This window comes from Leuresthes tenuis, unplaced genomic scaffold (assembly GCF_036924035.1).
Source record: "Leuresthes tenuis unplaced genomic scaffold, fLeuTen1.0.hap1 SCAF_12, whole genome shotgun sequence".
NCBI classification, from domain to species: domain Eukaryota; kingdom Metazoa; phylum Chordata; class Actinopteri; order Atheriniformes; family Atherinopsidae; genus Leuresthes; species Leuresthes tenuis.
In genome coordinates this window covers 7728967-7749686 of record NW_027325366.1, presented here as the reverse complement: position 1 = coordinate 7749686, position 20720 = coordinate 7728967, and the positions used below count along the sequence as shown (strand labels likewise).

Below are 20720 nucleotides of genomic sequence, written 5' to 3'. Positions count from 1 at the left end.
AATATTGAGGTCATACAAAGTTTCAGCTTCATGAATAATAACAACCACAAAGATTTTTTGGCAATTAGTTTTGATAAACCTTTAGGGGGCTGGAAGGGTTAAATAATCAGTGACACATGGCCCCTCCCCACTCAGCTGGTTTCCTGTATGTAACAGGAGCCCAGTGCATATTGTATTCTCCCCTTGCAATGGCTGCGTGGCTGTCCTGGAGAGTATTGCATAGGAGTGGTAGCTGGCTGCTGCCATGTCCTATTTCAATTGCCCGGGTTTATGCCAGGGGTGTGGGAAAGATCTCCTCTGCCCCGGGGGCCCTCCCTGCCTTCCAGGACAAGCCTCGCTCAGTGGAAGACATTCCACATGTCAGTTTTTTGGAGCTGCTTTACAGACTAGTGTTTCAAGGTTTCTACGATCGTTTTCATGAGCTACAGGTATGCCAAACTAAAGTGCATTGACCTACCTGATCTCTTGATGCCATAGATGTACATGTTTAGCAAGTCTATGACACAGTGATACAAGTTTGTTAAAATCTGCATTGTTAATTGTCTGTTTTTCTGTACAGTTAATTCAATTGTGTAATATTTCATTTTAAGGGGCATGGGTGTTTGTTATGACCGCATTTCCAGTGCATGATAAAATAAAAATGTTTGTCAGGTAGCACTACCTCTGTCAGTTCTTGTAAATTGATATTTGCTCAATATCGTGTACAATGTTTTTCTTTTTCCTTTTTTTTGTTGTTTTGTTTTTACAAAAAGCACATCCTTTTAGATTAATGATATAACTGAGGTGATATTATGGTTACAGGCAGCAGTTCAAGCTATTTCTGCTTCTTACTTTGCGTGTTCTGATATTTCTGCTAAACATGTTTCCTCTGACTCATTGATCATACATTCATTTTGTCCACCATCAGATCTATGAGAAGCAGCTATATGGGCCCATATATAAAAATGGACTTAAGTCGGTGTCCGTTAACACCCCTGAGCTATTGGAGGAACTCATGAGGAAGGATGAGAAGTTTCCCTCCAGAGGAGACATGTCCCTTTGGACAGAATATCGTGACATGAGAGGGCTCGGCTATGGGCCTTTTACAGAGTAAGACAACCAAATGCTATGGAACATACACAGCTTTGCTTCAATATCAATGTAGCCACTATTCCAGGTCTAAAATAACTCTTGTTACATAGGGCTTTCCATACAAAAAGTTTTGTTATGTCAGTCAAACAAAAAGATTCAGATTTTTTGGTTGATTAGAAAGATATTTCTCCCAGGCTGGAATGTTGATGTCATCTTTGTCTGTTGGGTTGGGTTGCGTTAAAGAAGCACATACATTAAATACATTAAAGCATTTTAACTAAGTGATTAAGATGAATCCAACTTAATACTGTACGGGCCTATGCACTGTATGTTTATGTGTGTAGTTATAGCAAAGTCTGAAACAAAATCACAAGTCTATCGTATTTTCAAATAAAGTTTAAGATGAAATGTTTAAAGGTTCAGATACATTTAAAAAGAAGTCCCATAATGTAAATTGAGGAAAAAACTTCAATTTTTCATTTCTAGGTCTGGAATGCCACTAAAGCTGATTAGTGGCATTAACTGTGTTAACTCTGTTGTGTAAAAGGCCAGGTTTAATTTATTTCAACCAATGAACCAGTTACCAATACAGTTTATTTTATCCTGTTGTAGGGTCTTTCATTCTTGACAGGAAGACATAATCTCTGAAGTTTAGGTTTTAGGTAACAAGTTATCAGTTTTGATTAAACATTAGCTCACATAACTGGAAACTTTTAAAGCAGTTTTGCTCATCACAGTTAAACATGGTTTTCTGCTCTTAGGGAGGGGGAGCGATGGCACAATCTGAGGGTGGTGCTTAACAAGCGCATGTTGCATCCCAAGGACTCTGCCCAGTACACTGGTGTTATCAATGAGGTGGTTACAGACTTCACCAAAAGGATCTGCTATCTGCGCCAGTGCAGCTCGACTGGAGATCTTGTGACTAACATTGCAAATGAGCTTTATCTATTTTCCCTAGAGGGTATGTGGCAGATCTGAAAGTTAAAACTGCACTTTCACTGTATGTGCTGAATAATGGAGCGAGTGCAATGTGCATGTTTATTCAAACCCTCCAAGTCATTAAAATAGAGTTCTAAGCATTACATCTTAATAGTACAAACTTTGGCTTCCTGGTTCTCGATAGAGTTTATATTTTCTAATCTTCTAAACCTGAGATTTTGTCATACAGGTATTGCCTCCATATTGTTTGAGACAAGACTTGGGTGTCTGGAAAAGCAAATCCCTGGTGGTACACAAGACTTCATCAATGCCATAGCCCAGATGTTCTCAAACAGCATGGCAGTGGTGATTATTCCAAAATGGAGCCGTAATCTACTGCCTTACTGGGGGCGCTACATTGCTGGCTGGGAGGGCATTTTCATATTTGGTGAGCAGAATTAACCGCACATTGATTCGACTTTCTGTATCATGTATATTTTGCAAGAACATTTTTATTTAAAGTTTGTTATAAAACAAGGAAACAATGAACTGTACTTTAACTCATTAAAACTTTTAACATAATGTTCTAAAACCTATTCATTGTTTCAGAGCAGCCAAAAAAATCTAGTGATTTTTGAGTAAAAATTTGACAGGGTGAAGTTGATATCTCACCTTGTTAAAGTTTAAGTGTTTTACTCTAATTACATGCCACGTTGTGAGGAATGCTTATAGGTAAAACTTGTTTGTCTGCACGACAGGCCATGCATATAGAATCAGTGTGTTTTTGAACAAACTAATCTCTAAATTGTCTGTCCACTGCTACTTGAAAGAAAAAAAAGAACGCTAAAAACATCTGCACACAAAGTAAAAACCAGTGTCTGAAGATTTCGTGGATGAAGGTTTTTCCAGTTTGTTAAGTTTAGTATTTGGAACAAACAGGTAAGTCACTCTGCAGGGTTTCCGATTTTTACACTACTACAGCACCTATGGAAATGTGTAAGATTAACTGAAGTATACTTCCTTCTTTTCAGGCTGAACTGAGCTGCAAGGAGGGGGTTAACAACACAGGCAACTGCAGTCATAAAGCAATGAATTGTTTCAGTGCAGTTATCCTTAAAGCACACATACAAACATCCAAAACCCAAACAAGTGTGTTAAATGGACAGATATTTAGTAAATACAGCTGAAGCACACATCCTGGTTTTAGTCGCTGCATTCATGCTCATAGACATGAATTCCAAACATCCAGCACAACTTTAAAAGTAATGTATTTCAGTGGTTTCTTATGTTTTGGCGCCACGTTTTGGGTCTTTTGCTGTGAGGATGGAAATCGTAACAGAGTTAAAAAGAATAAGTTGGTTTGTATGTGATACATTGTGAAAGTGTATGTGTTAATGCAAGCAATTACCTTTCCCCCGTCATAGTTGTTTTATGCCTGAATCTAATCAGCTAATTTAAGATTACAAAACCTAACTAATTTTAATGTCTTTTCCTGACAAAACGATAATTAAAATAACCTGTTTCAAACTATATAAAGTTTATAAATTGCTGCTATAGGCAGGAGATATCTGTCTCTCTACCAACCATCTCCAGCCTTCAAACTCAGACTTTTTCACCCGTGAGAGCTAATAATCACCTGTTTGTGACAGTTTCACAAAATGTAGTGTATTTCCACATGCAGTTATAAAGAAAAAAAAACTGAACTCAAATTAAATTAGCATTAAGGTACAGCACTGTGCAGAATTGGTCAGATACAGAGAACATTTTTGTTAAGAGACTACTGGAATCAAACACTTCTGTTCCTGCTCTTACTTTAGCTAAAAAGTTGATTGACAAGAAGATGGAGGTTATTCAGCAGTGTGTGAACAACAAAAAAGATCTGGACGGTGAATACCTGACATACCTCCTCTCAAATACACAGATGAGCATTAAAGATGTGTATGCCAACATCGCTGAACTTCTCTTAGCTGGAGTGGACACGGTAAATCAAATACCTTACCACATTATTGAAACTATAATCATAATGCTAATTATTATAAACATTTTTTGTTTCTTACCAACAAACACTATATACCACAACCATCCCCATATGATTTGATTTCTGAACACATCTCATGCTATTCCACTTATGAATATAAGACAGTCTGTAGAGATGTAATGAATCTTTTATCATCAGTGTCATAATATGAGCTTGTCTGCCCCTGAAAATTCCTAACCTTCTTTCTGCATGTACACACAAAGTATATTAGGTATCCACGCATCTGGTTGACGTTTTTATATCTTTCTTGTAAAGACCTCCAACACCCTCACGTGGGCTTTGTACGAGCTGTCCAAGCACCCTCATGTCCAGGACAGACTGTACAAAGAGGTGTCTACTTTGGTACCGGCGGATGGGATCCCCAATGCAGCAGAGATCACTTGCATGCAGTATTTACGGGCCGTTATCAAGGAAACACTCAGGTAAGACTGGTTTAAGAGGCTGTGTTTCATGGTGAATAATGACAAAATAATATAATGGGACTTTTTTTTTTTAGCTGGATCATTACAAAAAAATATATATTTGTCTGTCGAAATAATGTAAAAATGACATTGAAACAACATTTTCTTGCTCTATTTACGATGTGTGTAAAATTATGTTAAATTTAATTATGTTTTCCTTTGATTATATTGATATCTAACAGAATGTACCCTGTGGTTCCTATGAATGCAAGGATCATAACAGAAAAGTCTATTTCTGTTGGTGGATATGAATTTCCACAGAAAGTGAGTTTTATTTTATTATTATTTTCTTTTCCAAACCATGATTAGACTTTTTGTACTTTTTTTGTGTGCGCTTGTATAATAATGTAAAGAGAAATGCAAGTTTTAATCTCCAGTACTAGGCTTAAAGTCTTCAGAGGAGGTAGATTTTCTTTAGAAAATTTTAACAAAAAGACTGTAATAAGGTAACAAAAATGCATTTGATTAGGGTTTTATGATAAATTAGAATTTCATGTTTTCACTGTTTCTGCAGACCGCTTTCACGTTCTGTCACTATGCCATGAGTCATGATGAGGACACATTTCCAGAGTCATTCACATTTAAGCCTGAGAGATGGCTCCGTGATGGCCTCAAGAGGCCAAAACCATTTGGTTCTATTCCGTTTGGCTTTGGAGTGAGAGGCTGCGTTGGTCGCCGGATTGCTGAGCTTGAAATGTATTTGGTTCTGTTTCAGGTATGTAAGAAAAAAAACCCTGTGGATGAACAACATTTTAAGATCTGAAAGTGGGATTGGGCTGAGCTGAAAGGGAAGGCTATTTTTCAAAGCTGAATTAAAGAAATGTGAGATACTGTAATGGTAAAAACTAACGCAATCATATCTTACTATCAGACTGTCACACAAGACCAGCCCCTAAAGCAGATGCAAATTTGCTAACCTAACATTAAGGCGAATCATTTTTTTTAATTGGTTATACCTTTGTTGTGACCTTGGTGCAAGACTATACACATGCAATATACATTTAAAATATGCATGAAAATGTTCAAGTTACATACCTTTGAAAGTTTTGATTGTAAGTAAACTTCATCTTGCTTGTTGACGCAGCAGGTGCTTGTATATGAACTAGATTTAGCTGATGGTTAGTCTGGCCACGGTGCAAGAATGGTGCAAGACTATACACATAGTGCAAGACTATACACATGCAATATACATTTAAAATATGCATGAAAATGTTCAAGTTACATACCTTTGAAAGTTTTGATTGTAAGTAAACTTCATCTTGCTTGTTGACGCAGCAGGTGCTTGTATATGAACTAGATTTAGCTGATGGTTAGTCTGGCCACGGAGCTAGGCTATTTAACCAATAAATAACCTTCGAACCAAGCTGTGATTAAATATTTCAGATTCAGATTTAGATTCTTTTTATTGTCATTCAACATAACATGGGAGATGCACTGCAGACTGAAATTACGATGCATTTGACCACGATAAAACAGTCAGATGAACATCCTAAAGGAATTTGATTCACCATATAAAACAAAATGATTATTTGTCATTTTTTAATCTTTTAGCCACATTACCACATTGAAGCAGGCCACACACCCGCCACGTGAGGGAAAACAAATCACTTTTTTAGAAAAATAAGTAGAACAATATTAGTGTTTTTAGAAAATACTGTATGATGCTGATCCACAAGTCACTGATTTAGCTCCCTTTGGTGATGGGCAAATATTACAGTGTACCTTTTTAGCTAAACAGAATTTGTCCTTAAAACACAAAATCGCTACAGAAATGGTACACTGTTGTTGCAGGTTTTGAAGTGTGACCACAGCTGCAAGTGACAACGTCTTAACGAAAACTAATACAGCCATTTTTTTCTGGGTAGACTCATTTTTGGATGTCAGTGAGTTGTCGTCTTATCCACTCAGTTCTAGAAAAAAAGTGACTTCATTAACTCTATTTTTTTTTTCCCCCTCAGCTAATCAGACGATTTGAAATCAAACCAGACCCTACAATAGGAGAGTTGAAAAGCATAAACCGTACCGTCCTGGTTCCTGACAAGCAACTTAACCTGCACTTTGTGGACAGAGGATGTGTAAATGCTGCTTGATTTACTTTTATAGATCAGTTTGAATAAGTTGCATGTTAATGAAGGAGCTGTTAGAATGTTCTTTTTATATTGACAAAAATGTATGACACAGTTGAAGCGGGTCTGAAACAAATGCAACTGAAACTATAGAATACATGTGTTTGAACTTACATGTACAATATTATATTTCCAAAACGTTACATGTCATTAGGACAAGAGAGTACTTTCCATTCAGTACTCTGAAACTGTTTCTGCCAGTATCATATGACATGCACCTGAGGTTGAGATTCCAAGAATGAGACATGAAAAATATGTAAATATAGCTTATCTTTCAGGTTAAACCTGATGAGTGAAGTACCACCAGAGTTTTTATAGGCTTCATATATGTAATAACAATATAAAAAGAGTACAATGAATTTTTGACGGTATTGTAATGCAGTGGTTATAACTCGGGTTCATACTGTCTTTCATGAAATAAAAGTCAAAGAAGTCACTTGACCCATGTGTTTTTTTTTCTTTTAAAAAATTTTCATCCTAACTTTTTTGTATCTAGTGTTCAAAAATAGTCTCAATGTGTTACTGAGTCACTCAGCAGGTGTAGACACATTCTTTGCTAGTGCCAGACTTGTTATCACGCAAAGAATGAAGTTAGACAAGAAGTATGTGATTTTTCTTTTTTGGCTCTAGTCACCTTAAATTAACAAATGATCAGGAAAGATGGCAGAAAGAGGTGATTATGTGAAACAAACGGCCATTGGCTGGACCTCAAGTCTGGGCCAACTGTTACCTTTTGATACAACCAGAGGAACAACCTGATCCCCCATTCTCTGATCTCTTTGAAGTTAGCAAACCAATGCTGCAATTGTAGAAATGCCTTGTTTTCACTTAGAATAAAAGTGAACATCTTTGTTAAAGAAATGTTAAAAACTTGATCTGACTGCATTTTATCACAGCTCTATTTATCTAAATAGAAAGCAATTCTTTTTTAAAATTGTATTTGGCAACTAGGACCATCTGCTCAGTCGTGCGGATCAGAGAATAAATCCTCACTATTACACTAGTTTGTTTAATAAATTCTAAAACTTTATTCCAACCCAATGCCTTGACATCTCGGTATCCCTATGTAGAGCTTTTTTTGCTAACTTGCCAAACCTCTTATACCCCTACATCCGACCTGCATGTCCCGAAACCCACAGATTAAACTGACAAACCTTGCTGAATGAGTCTGGAATGTACTTGTAATCCTTTATAGGGGATATCTTGGCAAAGGTTGAAGGATCTTAAGCTCTTAAGAAATGGAAAAAGGTCAGAGCATATTAGAGTATCTCCTGGCCTATTCTTTACCCTATGAAGAGCGAATCGTCAGGCCAGTATTTCTACAGTGTAAAGTCCAGATTATTTGGAGTTAACTTTATTTCAATAACCTATCGGTATGGAACTGAAAATGTATGTTATGTACATTTTGAACCATCTTTGAATAGCCTACTTGTGTATACTACGAGTTGTATTCTCGAACATATACAGAGAAAGTTGTTAAGAGCTCTTTTAATTTTTGAGGATGAGCCATATACAATGTTTTCAGTGAAGGAAAATGTGCTCCCAATTCCACTCCACTAAAGCCCCTTGTAATATTCAACACCTACTGGCAACAGCCCATGTTTGCTTTGAGCCAAACAGAGCTTCTGAAATTTGAATTTGAATATCTACCTTCTTCAACAGCTTTCCATAAATCCATAAATGAGGAGTATATTTTGGTTTTTCTCAACTTATATACATTTCTGTAACATATTCATACTGTCCATAGTACTCCATCATCTGTAAAATAAATAATGAAAGGAGTAAAAACCAGCCAGCTTAAGTAGATAAGGTGTTGAAAAGACTAATGGACTTATTGCTCTCTTTTGAAGGGTTCAATTTTCAATAATTTATTCTATACCTAATTTTCTATCTTGCATGTTCTCTCCGTGTATGTCTGATGTCTCTGCGGGTAGTCCGGCTTCCTCCCACTGTCCAAAAACATGCATGTTAGGTTAATTGGTGTCCCTAAAATTGTCCCTAGGAGTGAGTGAGTGTGAGCGTGTGTGGTTGTTTGTCTCGTTTGTCTCTATGTGGCCCTGTGATGGACTGTATGTATGAACTGTATGGATGCCTCTGCTTTCACAAACAATAGGTTGCTTTCACGTGACGTCACATTGCTGCATCGTACATCTACAGAGGACGGGAAATTCAGTTGGAGGGCAGGAAGTACATTGAGGGTCTGCCATCTGAAAAAAATGCCTACGATTTGTGTGGTTTACGGTTGCACTAACCGTTCTAACCGAGAAAAGGAAAAGGGTTTTTTTAGAGTACCGAAGATAGTCGTTCACAAAGGTAAGAAATGTGAAAAGCTCACAGAACAACGCCGTAAAAAGTGGATTTTAAACCTACGTCTGCGGTCGGGAGGAGCAGAGAGTACGAATGCCCGTGTCTGCAGCGACCACTTCGTGAGCGGTATGTTAGCTCGCTAACTTGGTTTTAGTGGCTGTGTTTTTATAGCATTAGTTTGTCGTTAAATTCTCATTTAATAAGTAATGATTATGAAGTTACCGGTAGTCTAATATGGGCTTGATTTGACTTTTTAGGCTGCCCTAGCGTTTTGGGTGACGTTGAGTCGGTAGACTGGGCTCCGACGGTCAACCTCGGTTACCAAGAAACTACACTCAAATCACAGTCATTTCTTCAACGGAAGCATAGGATGAAGCTCAAGACAGACCAACAAAGACGGTCGGAATTTGGAGAGGCTATCCTAGGTTAACTCTTTTCGTTCACCTTTGCTCAAACCACTGTACTTCTCAATTACACAATTTTGTATTACTACTTCCGTACTACTTTGTTCGCGTTGTTGGGTTCCTAAAACACAGTATGTTTTAAGAAAACGCTGACAATGGTTAGCACGGCTTGCTCTCTGAAAGGGTGACACAACAATAGGATTAAGAGACGGTGTTTTTAAATCAGGAGAGTTTTGGACATCGTCCTCTGACCCGGTCACAGTGCTGCGGAGCATAGAAATAAAGTACTCTTTATAATGTCTATGCTGCGGAGCACCATTTGCGTCCCCTACCGAAGGACGAAAAAAAAAGTTACGGCTTTGGTTTAAAGCACTAATCTCGCAAAGCGACCATATGTTTGTTCATTTCACTTTGTTGATGGGAAACCAACCGACCAACACCCTTTTCCTGAAACGTTACTGGGCTATGATGTTGCTTTTAAGAAGACACGGGTGGTTCAGGAGCAGAGCACAGGCCAGTGTATCTTATTGTCCATCCATTTACGTTTTTTTTTTCTCCATCCAATTACGGTGAGCTAGTCAACACATACCGTCATCTTGGACCTCGCGCAATGTATTGTGGGAAGCACTCTGGGATTGAAATGGTCCAGCAACCTGTGTTCACAACAGGAGCCTCTCGGTTATTTTAAATAATCCTCATTTCTGTTCATAACAGCAACAAACTTGTTAGTGTGATATGAAGGCAAAAATCATAAGTTCACAGAAGTTCATAATTTCTTTCAGCAAGGCAGCATTCCTACTGTTTGCTGCTCCATGGTTCACTTTTTTTTAAAACACTTTACATGCTTTGCCAGCTGTAACACGCCCTACTCTGTAGTCACACCATCCACCTGAATTACTGGTCTATTGTGTGCGGACACATGTCTGAAACATCTTGGTCCAGCTGCTGTACAGCTGCCTGAAAGAACTGATCTTTGGAACAGCAGTGAGTATTTGTAGCAGCATGTCACATCCACAGAAAGGAATAACAGAATATAATAAATCACAGAAAATGACAGCCAGCTACACCAAATAATTGATAAATTCAATTATTAAATGTACACAAAACATCACACTTAACTTTCTGAATATGGATGTCTTCAAGGAACTCTGCACTTTGTAGCTTTTTGGCCACTTTTGCCTCTGTTGAGTCAAAGTTGTGTTTTCGCCACTCTCTCGATCACCGTGTGGCAGAAGGGTGCCACATGCTTGCATGTGCCATGTAATCTTTCTATTATGTAAGGACACGAGAAAAACAATGGATGAATGTGTTGGTCAAAACATTTTCAAACTGCAAAGAAAATGGAAGAAATTGTGTTTGTGTTACTACAAAGTCCAAGGAAAGAAATCACATCAGGTGCGTAGGCCAAACAAAATGTCAAGAAGAAAACAGGAAAAGCCCGCACACTGAGTGGAGTGGACATTCCAGTTTTGAGATCAGTGTGCACGCTTTTTCTCTTTTCTTACAAACTGCAAATAAAAAAATGAAAATTTGATTTTAATAGGAATGATATTTGTAAATGTATGCATGGCAAAGGAGAAAAATGTATAGCTTAATAGTACATTGTAATGCAAATTGCCAGTGCAGATGAACAAGACAGCCAACAAGTGTTGTCTGTAACAGATTTAGATAGCTCGATGTGCTGTCTTCGCAACCATCTTTGAGGATGTCGGGATCAGGTAGGCAGATTATGCCCTCATCTAAAATTATTTTGGACAGCTTCTGGCTGTTCAGGTTCGCGATTTCTTTTATATTCTACCGGTGTAGGCTTTGGTTGTGGATTCAACAAACTTGCTGCACAGCAACTGGCAACTAAGTCTTTTTATTTTTATTTATTTTTTTTTATTTTTTTGACACTACAACATCCGTCTGTCAGAGCTGCGAAGCATGGTTCGGAGATATTTTTTTAACGCTTTCAATCCCAGAGTGCTTCGGTCAATACCCACAACGCATTGCGTGATGTCCAAGATGGCGGTGTTTGCGTGACGGCTTATGATGCGCCTTATCCGGTTAGTGTAAGGATTGACGCTGTCTAAAACGAAATAACAATGCTGATAATCGAACTACATATTATAAATCAGTAGATTGTAGACCATCGACTGATATTTTACGTCCAACACGAAGAGGATGGTTGCATTGCTACGGTCAGGCTACTCCTCACTGGTTTTCTTGTGCTCGTATATACCAAGCATTACGTTATCTGCGTCTATGAGCTGCATTCAAAATAAGAGCGCGTTTATGCATATCACTAGTAAGTTTAAAAGTAGATGGATACATAAAGGGGTTGTATTTAGAAAAAAAAACTTCACATTTTTAGTAAGGGATACATTTCCCTCCACATTCAGATTGATATTAAAAGTAATTTGCTTCCGCTGTCTATCAGATCCTCTCCTTTTACTTTGTGCCAATTAATTTGAATGGTTTTCACCCAATAGATCAGGGGTCCCCAACCTTTGCACCACGGACCGGTTTTATGTAGCCATTATTTTCACGGACCGGCATGAAAAAAAACAAACTGAAAATACAACTGAAAAATACAACTCGCCATATCGCTGAATCAGTGGGAGCCCTGGGCTTGTTTCTCTGCAACGAGCCGGTCCCATCTAGGGGTGATGGGAGACAATGACACTCGAAGTGTGTTCCTTATGTCCAGTCTGTTCCGTAACTTTGTATTGGTTGCTGTCACTGCAGAAAAGCCCGCTTCACAAAGATAGGATGTTGGAAATGGTAGCAAGGTTTTCAGTGCTTTTGTGGCGATGTCAGGATATTCTGCCTTGATTTTCATCCAGAACATCGGCAGAGTGGTTGTCTCAAATGTACGTTTAAAGCCACTGTCATTTGCGATCTCCAGCAGCTGATCTTCTTGTTGCACGGACATGCTGGATTCGCCCGGTTTGTTTACAAATGGATCGTGGATCCATTCCCTCGCCGTTCGTGGGTCTTTTGCGGTCGGGAAGTAGCGCTCAAACTCTTGTAAAAGCAGAGACAGGTGGTCGCGCACCAGCTGGGAGAATGCTGGCTCAGGCGCAGTGTCCTCCTCCAAAATCCCCGCTAATGATTGAAACATGTCAAATATCCCTCTGTCCACTGGCTTTGAATTCAGCTACTTTATCTGCCAACTTGAACACAGTTGTCATTTTCCCCTGAAGTGACAGATTAAGTTCTAAGTATGATGCTCTCAGTGCACTTGCATTTACTGAAATGGTGGCCCTCAGTAATTGCTTCTGTCTTTCTTGCTCACGTTTTTTTTCTTTAAAAAAAATCCAAAGGCTTGTTTTAAGTAGGACTCCAGGTATTGTCTGTTAAATGAAGCTTTCTTTTTCTTCTTGGAGGTCGAAGGCTCCTATTCTGTCTCCTCAGTTGGCCTTTTCTCCAAAGATGTTTGTTTTTTACTCATTTTCGCTGGTTTGCGGGCTTAGTTTTGGAATGACGCATCACGTGACCGAGACATCTTTACGTGTCAAGAGACACATGCGGATGTTAAGCAGCACAAGAGAATCCGGTCGTTTTTTAAAATAAAACAACTTTCAGACTCTAATAAGCAATATAACAGAAATTATATAAATTATTTATTTTTTCTGTGCGGCCCGGTAACAAAAGACCGCACAGTTGGGGACCACTGCAATAGATCACCCAAATAAGTCACAGGTAACAACAAAGAATGGCAGAGTTGGTGAGCAGATCAGTGACATACATGTGATCACCTCAACATTTTGAGAAAATCTCAATCACTTATATGAATTAACAGCAAATTAAATCTAATGCTGGACTGTATGTCCAGATTCCAAAATCAGTTCTTGATTAGTAAGGTAAGTTCTGCCTTTGTTATTGCCTCATTAGGTGAAAAACATTCAAATTGGTCGACTGGGGTTGGTAATAATTTTTGGACACCACCTAGTGATCAAGAAATGTCTAGTGGAGTAACACTTTTCTAACACCAGGTGGCACTTATTCATAGCCTGATGTGGCTTGTAATGGCATTTGGAGGCCTGGTGGTGTTTTGAATGGTGTTTCAAATATGCCAGACGTTATGGAAAGGAGACAAATTGTGGCCCATTTGACTAATGATAGTTTCCTTGCTCCATTACACTTGATTTAAATGAAAATGTCATTCTGTGGAATTTGTTACCAAGCTGATGTGCAGACTCATTCAGCTGAATAAGCCATGTTGGAGCAGGGAAACCTCTGGAACAAGTAGAGCAAGTTGTCTGTCCTCAGCATCAGGATAAAGAAACTCAGCATTACACAATATTAGCTGAAATAAGTTTGGTTTACATGTACAAGTTTGGAGTTTTGACAAATAACTTTAACTGATTTTACATATGCACTTATATCTTCTACTTTTCTCCATCTCAGATTATATGTTACAGCCAGCCACATTATTACCTGTAAATGGGAGAGTTGAGCAACCCAATCTGGAAGATGCACATGTTCAGTTGGAGGACTTCACACAAGTTGATCACAGCTACTGTCGGAGCACTGTGGAGTCAAATACATGTGACGTAGGAACGCAGTGCAGCAAGAAGCTCTTTTACAAAGACTTGCTTCGCACAGATGCACTGTGTGATCTCCATACAGGTTTACCCTGTACCACCTTTCACTTGCTGGCTGAAAAACTTTTGCCTTTTTACAGTGGCAGCTTGAAGCTTGACCCCACTGATCAGCTTCTGATGACACTGATGAAACTCAGACTCAACCTTCCTCAGGAATACCTAGCAGATAAGTTCAGTGTCTGTCAAAGTAGTGTTAGGAGTATATTTGTATACTGGATTGACCTTATGGAGACTCATATGAGGAGCTTCGTCCCATGGCTACGTAAGGAGATGGTAGTGAAAAAAATGCCCCGTTGTTTCAAAGAACACTATCCTGGCACAACCTGCATTATCGACTATTCCGAAATCCAACTACTGAATCCCCGAATCCTTGATCCAAGGGAACAGTCCTACAGTCTTTACTATGGACAGAACACAATCAAGTTCATGGTTGCCATCGCACCTTGTGGATTGATCACATTCATTTCACCAGTGTATGGAGGAAGATGCAGTGACAAGTTCATCATTTCTGACTCAGGTTTTCTGGAGTATCTCCACTCAGGTGATGAGGTCATGGTTGATCGTGGCTTCATGATAAGAGATGTGCTTAATGAGAGGGGAGTGAAGCTGACTATCCCTCCTTGCACAAAAAGGGACTTTCAGCTTTTAGAAAACTCCAGTTGCAGCAGAAACTTGGCGGAGGTGAGGATACACATGGAGCGTGTGATTTGCAGACTGAAACGTTTCAAAGTACTGTCGGAGACTATGCCAGTCAGCCTTATCCCCATGATGGATAAAACGCTAGGAATCTGTGCTGCTCTGTGTAACTTGCAGGGGGACACCGTTCATGAGGCATCAGAATAAGATGGGAGCGAGAGGGTTCATATTGAAATGAACACTTCTACATCTGATGTTTTCTGTTCGATCAATATCGATCAATAATTCTCCAGTAAAAGGAAATATCACTGTAATTTCTGCTTTGGAAAGTGTACATTCTTCTATCTATTTTGAATATAATTTGTTTTCTTTTCAAAATAAAAACTAATTGTGAAGCTACTGCTGTAATGATCTTTTATCAGTGTTGCTGTCATTAAAAGTCTTTGTTTTGGATGCCGTTCCTGCTACCCATGCATGTTCATTTATGTCAGAGCATATATTCTCTGTATTTCCCTATAGAATAAAGTATGTTCTTAATTTAAAAAGAGGGGCATAAGACAAAGTCTAATTTTGTTTTTTTTTTTTCTCAGACAGAGATACCCACAATCATGTGGGGTCTTTGATTGTTGCTGCTGCTAATTGGATTTCATTGGATCATGATTACAATGAATTCCAATTGGCTTGAGTTGGACTATATTATTTAAGTGCCTTGAGATGACAATTGTTGTAATTTGGTGCTATATAAATAAAACTGAATTGAATTGATTAACAGTAATGGTCATATTTCAGTATCTATTCATTCAAAAATGTTGAAGGCAGAATAAGCAGATTAACATTGGTGAGACTTTTCCAAGATGGAAAACGCACATAAAGAACAAAGGTCTGGAGTGATGCAGAAGTTACTCATTTTGCCATTTATAGGCAGTTTACAAACCCAGATGCAATTTGTTACTAGAGGTGGGTGGACAACTTTTGGGATGGTTGCTACGTCCAACTGGCCCACTAGATGTGATGCACACTTTCTTTTTATTGATGTACAAGCTAGAACATTTTGCAGTATTTGTCAGCTTAAAGCTTGTTCTGACAATATTTGAGCATGTGAAGCGATGATGATGATGCCCAGTAAATTTCAGCTTTGAAGCTTACATTAGGCCCAACCAAATTTACATATAGTAGGTAAACATTGGGTGTTACGAAAGACATCATTAAAGGTTCTGTCCTGTTTACTGAGCCTTAATTAATATCAATATAAAACCTTTTTAAAAAAATTTACTCAGTCTTTTAGTTGGCCTATTGTATACCATGATCCATTAATCAAACCATAAATAAATAAGTGAATAAATACAATATCTGTGCACCAAAAGTGACGGCACATATCCTGGAATGCTAACAGCTTTAGATTGCTATCTATGAGCTTGTAAGAAAACATGTAGACGGGGAAAATAGACAACAGAAAATAACACTACTACCAATAGTGAGAAATATGATTGCTTATGCTCCATTGATCTGTTTCTAAGTGCAATGGTTGTAAAGGTACAGCAACCAAAAATGGGGATGAGTTAATAAAACCTGCAGAAACAGGTTGTGTAATCTGTCTGTTTTCCTCATGTTCCAGCAGGGGGAGGCATCATGACACACAAGAACTTCACCAGTGTTTTATGTTCATAAAAAACATTTCCCCCATACAATGGTGGGGCCAAAGTAAATCGATAACTGGACATGTTGTTACAGTCATAGCACACGTGGAGGCTAAAACTGGAAATACATACCTCTGGTTTTGAGTGACAGTCTGAAACACCTATCAGAAAATCACATGATAAGGCGAGCTTTAAGGTGACTGAGTAAATCTAAGTGAGTAAAGGACAGAGATCAGCACCGCTGATGTGGAAGTCTGCACATTACCTGTTTGTGCTTCACAGTCTCTCTGCAGTGAAGTCACATCAGCGCTCTGTGGCACCCGCACTGAGCGTGGTGGCCTGAAAGAAGTGCGACAAAACTCCCCGAAACATCGTAGCCTACTCACAATTGTGTTTAACGACGCAGTGATGGCAGGCAAACTGCGCCAATCTGTGGCGTATTTACTCGGAATGAAGTCATAATTAGTGTACCTACAGCAGCTTGAGGGAAGGGGAAGCGAGTGCTGGAAGTTTTGAATGGCTTTGGACGTGTGCGCTGTGGCTTTGCTCGGATGGGATGCACGGTGAGCTTTATCTGCTGTGAAGACGACTTTCTGCAAATGCCCGTTTACCAACATGAGGATGAAAAGAAGAAAGGGAGACTGAAAAAGGTAAGAAAAGCTGGCAGAAGAAATGTGCGTGAAAATATGCGTGCAGTCACGAGTGGGCCAGTTGGTTCACATGAGACTGACTGTCTGCTGTTTTCAGTGCAGATTGAACATGGTTATTTGTATGCATGTTTATGTCCCATATATAACCCAACATTCTGTCATTATGTGGGACATCAGATAAGAGTTTTTGACCTTTGGTTCAAGGAAACTCCTCTCATCCATACAATCAACGGCGGTTTCTATAGAAATCTATCTATAGACTGGAATATGGCCACAGGTCGTTAAAAAAACAAGAGCCTGCTCACAATCATCAATCCAGGTATACTGTGTGTCTGTACATGCTTTCACAATAGCCATTCATTGCTTGTTTGAAGAATTGAGGTGAACCATTTACCATACTGAATGCCAAGGGCAACTCTGAAAAGTCGAAGTTCCGCCTTCAGTTCATGACAAATATATCTAAGGGTGTACCCTATAGTGATGTTAAATAATTTCCATTTTTTTTTACTTTTACTTATACCCCTTTATGCTGATGGGTCTCTGTTGATTAACTAGCGAGTCAGAAATGTGTAACCAGTTAAATGCAGCATTATATTGCTGTGCAGCCTTTTTTTTTTGTTCTAATGAGTGTGGACCCCTCAGTTAGCAGACACATTATGGCCTAATCAAAGCTACTTTAGACACTTATGACTCAGTTATGGCACCCAGCAGGTATGTGGGCCAGATGTAGCCCAAAAGTCACGAGCTTGACCTTAATGGAGTTATTTGTATGTGCTGTATGGGCCAGATGTTGTTCAAATGACCAAAGCTGGCTTTGACACGGCCACAACAAATGTCACAAAAGCCTTGTGTGTGTTAAAGATGCAAACAAAAATGCAGATTTGGGCCATGTCTGATGTATATATAGTTCAGTTTAGGCAGTCGCACTTATCGAAGTAAATTTTTAGGCCAAGCATTCTTTAATTCATGTTTTTATAGTCAGGAAGTACATTTACTAAGTGCATATCCTAGAAAAAAGAACAAAACCAGACTTTTGAAAACAAAAATTATTAGTGGGATGGAAATTGAACTAACACACCCGTATTAGGGTTTTGGGGGTGGAATTACTCCTCTGATATTTACGCTCAACTGGACTCAGTTTAGCTGAGGCGCTCTTCACATGCTCCATATTAGCTCTATAGTGTTGTCTCCCCCTCCATAGATAAACAACACTACTATCAGTGCCTTATTATGGCAGTGATTAGGGATCATTTTAATATCTACTAGCTGTCACAATGCTAAATTTCAGGTGTAAAGAATCTCTGGTGGATTAGTGTATATGCAGATACAATTGATAACAGGTAATTATGAATTATATGCAGCTTTTTTCAATGTTCAGGGTGAGAATTGCATAGATTTCATCAGATTGTCACAATTTGGAGGTGGAGGACCGAGATGCAGACACAGGACAGGAGCCAGGAGGAAACTTAAACGGTTTATTTATAATAGAAATTAAAATCAAATTAAACTAAACTAGAAAAAAGCAACAAACACCTAAGGAAAATAACAAAAGGTGGACCTGGACCCAGAATGATGGGGAAAACCATGGGTAAAATGACAGGGGATCTGACAATGACTGGCAGGAGGGAACTGAGGAAAGGTGAGGAAACGGCAGGACTAAACTAACTGGGGACTAACAGAGACTAAACAGAAAAATACACAGATAAGCTTTGAAATAAGCAATAACTAACAAAGCTTTTACACCTGTGATGCATTGAGTTGCATCAGGGATCCTGTCTATTTTTGTTTCGACAGATGTTGACTAAAACCACTGCTCTTTGTCACAGTGTGCATTTTCATCCCTCTTTGCTGTGGTCTTGGATTTTTCTGGTACATACTGCTACAGGCCCATCAGTTAAGCTCAAGCACCCTATGCCTAACTTCCGCCATCTTGTTGCAAATGTGTTAATGATTTCAAATCAATAAGATTTCACATGGTGTATCACAATAAAGTGAATTCCAGGTATATGTTTCTTAAAGGGGAAGTTAATTTTTTTAAGACCTTTTTTAAACCTGGACCTTATTACTAAATATGTTCATCTACTGATCAATAACATTTTGGTGAAAGTCGGCGTCCTTCGGACGCTATTTAGATCACTTGAGATCCGCGTATATCCATATAACGGGAGTGAACGGGGCATAGACAATACAGCCTCTAAATAAGGCCAGATAATGCCTTATTTACTTATTACTTATTACTTTATTTCACCAATACTTTAAGACGAATGAATGCGTACAATTGCACTGTTAGTTCAGAGCTGCCGTGCTGTTGTTATTGGGGGCTTTCGACACCCGCATCACTTAGGATAAAGTCATCGCCGCGCGTCGCTGCAGCACAGCTTATTTACTCTGTGCTCTGTGACGGTCACTTCCGTTATGTGGATATACGCGGATCTGGAGTGATTTAAATAGTGTCTGAAGGATACTGTTCTCGGTGAGTAGATGAATGTATTCTATGCCAGAAATAAGGTCCAGGTTTAAAAAAAAACAAAAAAAAAAAACAAACTTCCCATTTAACTTAGCTTTTCAACTTTCCACTTTCCTGGTGTCCAGTGGCAGTTGCTCTCCTGAAATGGCACTGCCAGTCATACCGTGGATGGAAAAACACATTTTATTCCCCATTACAGTCCAGACATATACTCTCCGTTATACCTTGTAATGTGCTGCTGGGAAGTAACACTGCAGAAAGACATCTTTGGTGACTTTTCTTTAATATGCTGAGTTGTAGAGTAGTATAGAGAAACACTGCACACTGAAACGTTGCAGGGCTGTGGGCACCTGGAGAACTGTGAGAAGTGAATGCCTTGACTCTGCCAGCAGAACTGTGGTTGAAGTAATACAGTCGTGCTAAAATGTTGAAGATAGTCTCCAAAGTGAAATGAGTAAGACTCCATCGTGCTGAAAGTCAACAATCAGCAGTTGCTGAAGAGTTAAGATAACATTTTAGTTTTAAAACCTTATATCAAAAAAGTTCTGTATGATCTAGATGGAAAGTTAGTGAGTAACAAGCATTATTTAAGTTTAAGAATACTTGATACTTCTCTGGAGTTTGTTTACCTTGCAGAATGGTGTGCTTGTGTAGATTTTTTATTTTTTTGCATAAAATTTGTTTCATGTTGGTGCGTGTTCAGGTGCAGAGTGCTTTTGTTTTTTATGTGTTGCTTCCATACTGACATAAATGTTTGGCCACTACTGTCAGATGCATTGAGAAAGACCCATAGAGCAGAACTTTGAAGAGTGATAGCAATCTGACATAAAGTAAGACCCTCATGTAAACACACTTTAGCTAAACTTTGAACTGGATGATAGGTATACAACATGATTTAGGGAGAATGCATGCTGTGTGATTGTCGTATAGGGGCTACGGTACAATCGGAAAACACATTGACTGCCTTACCGATGATCGACAGATGGGCAGAACACAATTTGATGGCAAATACATTTTGTAACAAAAGGAAAAAAGTGTTTAGGTATTGTACAGACAGAACAAACATCTCAGAAAGACAGAGGGTTATTTATTCTTTACAGACACAAACTGAAAAGACTTTCAGTTTTTATTTAAAATGACCATATTACAATTCCTAAACTCCATTTGTGTTTTGTTATACGCTCCAAATGGCCCTTGATAATTTCAGCAGGTTCATTTATTTAGTGTTTCTCGATTTCCTCTTTCCTCTATTTGATCAAATCTCAAAAGCTGCTACCTCACAACCTTCACAATATAAAACACTGGAAGGCTACTCACAGCTCAGAATAGCAGATTGAAATCCTGGTGTCAAGTGTTGAGCAGCTAATGTGTTAGGGGACAAAAAGACTGATAAGTGGATTAACGCCTTGGTGG

At 38.8% G+C, this 20720-nt stretch overlaps 3 protein-coding genes across 8 annotated transcripts in view; all 3 read left to right on the top strand.

Annotated features, from left to right (window-relative positions):
- Positions 1-162: 162 nt before the first annotated feature.
- On the top strand, positions 163-6759 carry cyp27a1.1 (cytochrome P450, family 27, subfamily A, polypeptide 1.1). Its single transcript, XM_072397929.1, has 9 exons — positions 163-428; positions 908-1089; positions 1833-2032; positions 2240-2437; positions 3807-3970; positions 4283-4449; positions 4671-4752; positions 5003-5203; positions 6447-6759. The coding sequence occupies exons 1-9, from the start codon at positions 189-191 to the stop codon at positions 6576-6578; spliced, it is 1566 nt and encodes a 521-aa protein (XP_072254030.1). The 5' UTR covers positions 163-188; the 3' UTR covers positions 6579-6759.
- A 2042-nt stretch (positions 6760-8801) lies between these two features.
- LOC140320118 (uncharacterized) lies at positions 8802-15113 on the top strand. Of its 3 annotated transcripts, XM_072397916.1 has the most exons (3): positions 8802-8927; positions 13721-14598; positions 14731-15113. In XM_072397916.1, exons 1-3 carry the CDS (start codon positions 8831-8833, stop codon positions 14758-14760), a joined length of 1005 nt encoding a protein of 334 aa, XP_072254017.1. In that variant the 5' UTR covers positions 8802-8830; the 3' UTR covers positions 14761-15113. The 3 variants fall into 3 exon arrangements, with proteins under 3 accessions (XP_072254017.1, XP_072254015.1, XP_072254016.1); XM_072397914.1 differs by having other exon boundaries at positions 13721-15110; XM_072397915.1 differs by lacking the exon at positions 8802-8927 and adding an exon at positions 11357-11373 and having other exon boundaries at positions 13721-15107.
- A 1381-nt stretch (positions 15114-16494) lies between these two features.
- tns1b (tensin 1b) overlaps positions 16495-20720 on the top strand; it is a 186150-nt gene continuing 181924 nt past the window's right edge. For 3 of the 4 annotated variants that reach the window (XM_072397924.1, XM_072397920.1, XM_072397917.1), the window contains exon 1: positions 16495-16840. In XM_072397924.1, the coding sequence (XP_072254025.1) occupies positions 16742-16840 (99 nt within the window). In that variant the 5' untranslated portion in view covers positions 16495-16741. The remainder of the gene's footprint in view (positions 16841-20720) is intronic. The other variant, XM_072397919.1, reaches the window with a different exon arrangement.

Excerpts from the sequence above, each read along its gene's own strand:
- cyp27a1.1 (XM_072397929.1), top strand. The coding sequence starts at position 189 with ATGGCTGCGTGGCTGTCCTGGAGAGTATTGCATAGGAGTGGTAGCTGG. Across the intron at positions 3,971-4,282 it reads TCTTAGCTGGAGTGGACACG|ACCTCCAACACCCTCACGTG; the intron begins GTAAATCAAATA and ends TTTCTTGTAAAG. Across the intron at positions 5,204-6,446 it reads TGTATTTGGTTCTGTTTCAG|CTAATCAGACGATTTGAAAT; the intron begins GTATGTAAGAAA and ends TTTCCCCCTCAG.
- LOC140320118 (XM_072397914.1), top strand. The coding sequence starts at position 8,831 with ATGCCTACGATTTGTGTGGTTTACGGTTGCACTAACCGTTCTAACCGA. Across the intron at positions 8,928-13,720 it reads GAAGATAGTCGTTCACAAAG|ATTATATGTTACAGCCAGCC; the intron begins GTAAGAAATGTG and ends TCTCCATCTCAG.